The sequence below is a fragment of the Saprolegnia parasitica genome (genome assembly GCF_000151545.1).
Source record: "Saprolegnia parasitica CBS 223.65 unplaced genomic scaffold supercont2.189, whole genome shotgun sequence".
NCBI lineage: Eukaryota > Oomycota > Saprolegniomycetes > Saprolegniales > Saprolegniaceae > Saprolegnia > Saprolegnia parasitica.
In genome coordinates, this window is record NW_012156583.1 from 14511 (window position 1) to 18091 (window position 3581).

Sequence of the window (3581 nt, forward strand, 5' to 3'; positions counted from 1 at the left end):
TCGTCGCGGCCATGACGTCGATCTTTCTGCCGACCCAGAAGGTGGCACTCCACAATCTCCAGCGCCACGGCGGCAGCTCCCGATCGTCGGCGCGTGCGTCCTCATCTTTGTCCTTGCCGCGCTTGTCTTTTCGATCACGGCCAGCGTGCTCTCGATGCTCCCGTCGACGTCGTGCACGGTGGTCGCGGGCGGCGGCGGCTGCGACCCGTAGATTGTGTAGGATCCAGTGTGGAATGCAGTTTTATGAAAAATGACCACATGCTTGTCGCTTGTTTGTTTTTTGTATCTTTGCTGCAATTCGATTGGTTAGCAGCAGCCAATCAGCGACCAAAAAGCGGATCCCAGTCATCATCCACGCCCATAATATCCCGCGCTCGCGGCCTTCAAGCAGGGCTAGAAGATACACTGTAGTCTGCGCATGGACTACTAAGAAGAAAGCATCGACTCATTGCGACTTGCGAGGGATCTCTCTGCAGGCGCAAAGAAAATGTGGCGTCACTGTCCGACATCCGCTTGACCGTGTTGTGATGGCATCGGGAGGATCGTTTCGGGCAGACATGCCACACGGCCGACATTGCTACGGTATAATTTGTCACCCAACATAATCTCCAGGGACGGTTCGCTGCGTCGCCCGTGTTGGACGATGCTCTTGTCGTTTCGCCGTTTTCGTTGTGCTTCACTCAACCCTCCAAGTTGGAGGGTTGAGTGAGGTGTTGGAGGCTCCAACACATTAAGGCCCGACGCACCTTGGTGTCGAAGAATTGCTGCCACTACCGGAAGCTCACCACGTCGATCGATCGATTTTCAAATTCGTTTGCTCCGGCGCAGAATTCAGCGCATGCTACCACGTGTGCGCCAGGGAGCGCGACCCCTCCCGTTCAGCCACGACACCACCAAGGTCCTGCACTCATGCCCCTCGACAATTACGTGTGAAAGGGGCCAAAGCTGAAGTCTCTTGAGGCTTTGAGGCCGTCCGTGTCCAATGGTCCGTGTCGGGCAGCTGTGTCGGGCGAGAGAGAAATACATTATATCAACCCACCAGCCACTTGGTGGGCGAGAACAGCACGGGAAACAACTGCCAGCTGACGACTGCTGTCTCGTTTTGAAACGAGCGCTCTTTTGTCGTTGCCTTGACTGCGGGAGGCGCATCAAAGTGTTGTTAAATACATTCTAGTAGAACTAGAATATCGGGAATGGCCATTAGGACCGTTCGGGCAATGCGCTCGGTCGCAGCTGCGGGTACGAAGTCGCGATCGCGTTCTTGATTTGGTCGTACACAAATTCGTTGCCAGCTTGATTGAGGTGGAGGCCGTCGCTAAGGACGGTCTTTTGCTTGCCTTGCAGTGGCGTCCAGAGATCGACGACAGGAATCTTCCACTTATCGCCCACTTGCTTGCACAGCGCCGCGTACGTTCCTGCGCGGTCGTTGCGGTGCAGTTGGCCCATCGCCGAGTCGTCGTCCGAGACCGCCGGCGTCACAAAGAGGAATTGGGTCGCGGGAAAAGCATCGCTGAGGCGCACCACCATGGCCTCGAGGTTGGCTGTGTACTTCTCCGGTGGCACGTAAAGCCCAGTGGCATTCGGAAGGGATGCATCGTTCGTGCCGAGTGCAATCGTGACGAGGATCGGCGGGCGGGCTTCCCACTCGCGGATCAGCGCCGGGATCTTTGGGCGCCAGTTCCTAAGGTACCAAGCTCAAGCCTCAACCGACAGCATTATTGTCATCGTACGCGGTAGACCAACCGGCCCGGCCGCGGTTGACAACGTCGGCGTGGCGAATGTAGTCGTGGGCCAGCGACGCCTGGAAGCCGTGCATGTGGACGTTGGCCGCATACTCGGTGATCGAGTCGCCGACCATGAGGATGACGGGCATGGACGACGCTGGGTATTTGCTCGCGAGGAGGTAGATGATAATGCCGGTCATTGCCAAGTACACGGCAGCGAGGCAGCCTACAGTGGTGCTGTGAGTGCGTGCGATTTGGTGGGAAACCTGCGTATACCAAGAATGATGGCGCGGTGTCGTCGCGGCGGCGCTTCATCGGCCATCTCGATCTCGTAGTCGCCGTCAATGGGCGACGTCACGCGGTCAAACTTCATGCTTGGGTCTTTCGTGTCAAGATTCAAAATGAAGCTCAAAGTGAAGCTCAAAGGCTGGCGCCGAGGATTCCAAATCAAACGACGCGAATTTGTCGCGCGAAACGAATCAACGCACCTTTTTCACATGTATTTTTCACGGGTTGCACATGCTGGAAATGTGTGTCGTGCCAATGCAGGCGCGCCATGGTCGTCTCGCTTGTCGTGCAAGGTGGCATTAGCTTGCAGAGATATTGGCACACGTCGCGTTGTGCGTGGCTCTGCTACGGCAACTGCAAACAGCAAACAGCTAAAGAGCAAACATCGCGCTACTTCCCTACAGTCTCCTTTTTCACATGCGACATGGCTTGAAATAGACGTGGCAAATGTGTAAAAGGTGGGATTCGAGATGCGCGCGCAAACAGACAGGCTGCAAGGAACGCGATGGGCCTGGATTATGGCGGTGTGGTAAGCTGTGGTCGGCGTGATGACGGGGCCAGCGCTGTGCGTCATCGTTCTCGTCAAAGGTAACGAATCTCTGTAGATGCAACCATTATTGTACGTACCCCGACTCGAATCGCATCACCAACAACGACCTTTCTTTCCGCGACGAGCTTGTTTCGCAAGTGTGTTGCGCTGGGCGAGATGCCAACACCTCGAGCCATGTTCTACGACCAATGTCCCCATGGAATGATGGACCTCTTGGCGCAGAGAACTACCACACACGGTGTGGTGGCTGCGACAAGGTGGTCAGCTGCGAGCGGCGATTGCGGCAGCGAGACTGTGGCGTGCAGCAAAACGACGTCTGGTGGCTTCGAGAGACCCGAGGTCACGACCGACCCGCTGCGTTGGTGTAGTGCTAGTGCTCCGTCCGTGCGTCCAGCTCGTGGCGCCGGCCAGGGAAAGGAAAGCAAGAGCGGTGGCCGATGTACGTCGACGCATTGCGTTTGAAAGAGGCCATTGCCTGGTAGAGATGTAAGATCAACATCACCCGCACCCCAAGTTGATGCAACGCGGGAGCGTGCCGGAAGCGTGCCGAGGTGATACTGCTTATCGACTGGCAGCGTGAAGACGGAGCTGCTTGGCTGGTGAGCCAACGATACGCCGCGAGACGCATCAAAGTCTTGATGTTATGGCTTGTTGACGTTGATGATCCAAGACATCATCAAGTACAGGGATCGAGCCCATCTGGATGGATCCAGCTGCCAATATCGTCGTCGCTGAATACCGCTACAAGCGTACGGTCCCCGCCGACTACTAGAATTACCAAGACCACACGTGGTTCCTCGATTCGTCGAGGCGACTCTCCTCAGCAAGCCAGCGGGCGGTTCTACCTATTAAACGTTGCATGGAGGTATGATTCGAGGCTAAACAATCAACGCCAAAGGCTCCTCGTCCCTGGCAGCTCCACTGTACTGGTACCGGTCTACTAGTACGAGTCGAGTAGCGTGTTGATGGCTGGAACAACGTGGGCTTATACCCATATCCTTGAGGCAAGTTTGCCTGCC

General features: G+C 56.2%; 1 protein-coding gene across 1 annotated transcript; it reads right to left on the reverse strand.

Annotated features, from left to right (window-relative positions):
• Window positions 1–1163: 1163 nt before the first annotated feature.
• SPRG_14855 (hypothetical protein) lies at window positions 1164–2097 on the reverse strand (the record flags this gene model as incomplete). The annotated part of the gene is made up of 3 exons (XM_012354883.1): window positions 1164–1681; window positions 1731–1950; window positions 2001–2097. The coding sequence occupies 3 exons, from the start codon at window positions 2095–2097 to the stop codon at window positions 1201–1203; spliced, it is 798 nt and encodes a 265-aa protein (XP_012210273.1). The 3' UTR covers window positions 1164–1200.
• Between the last annotated feature and the right edge of the window lie 1484 nt (window positions 2098–3581).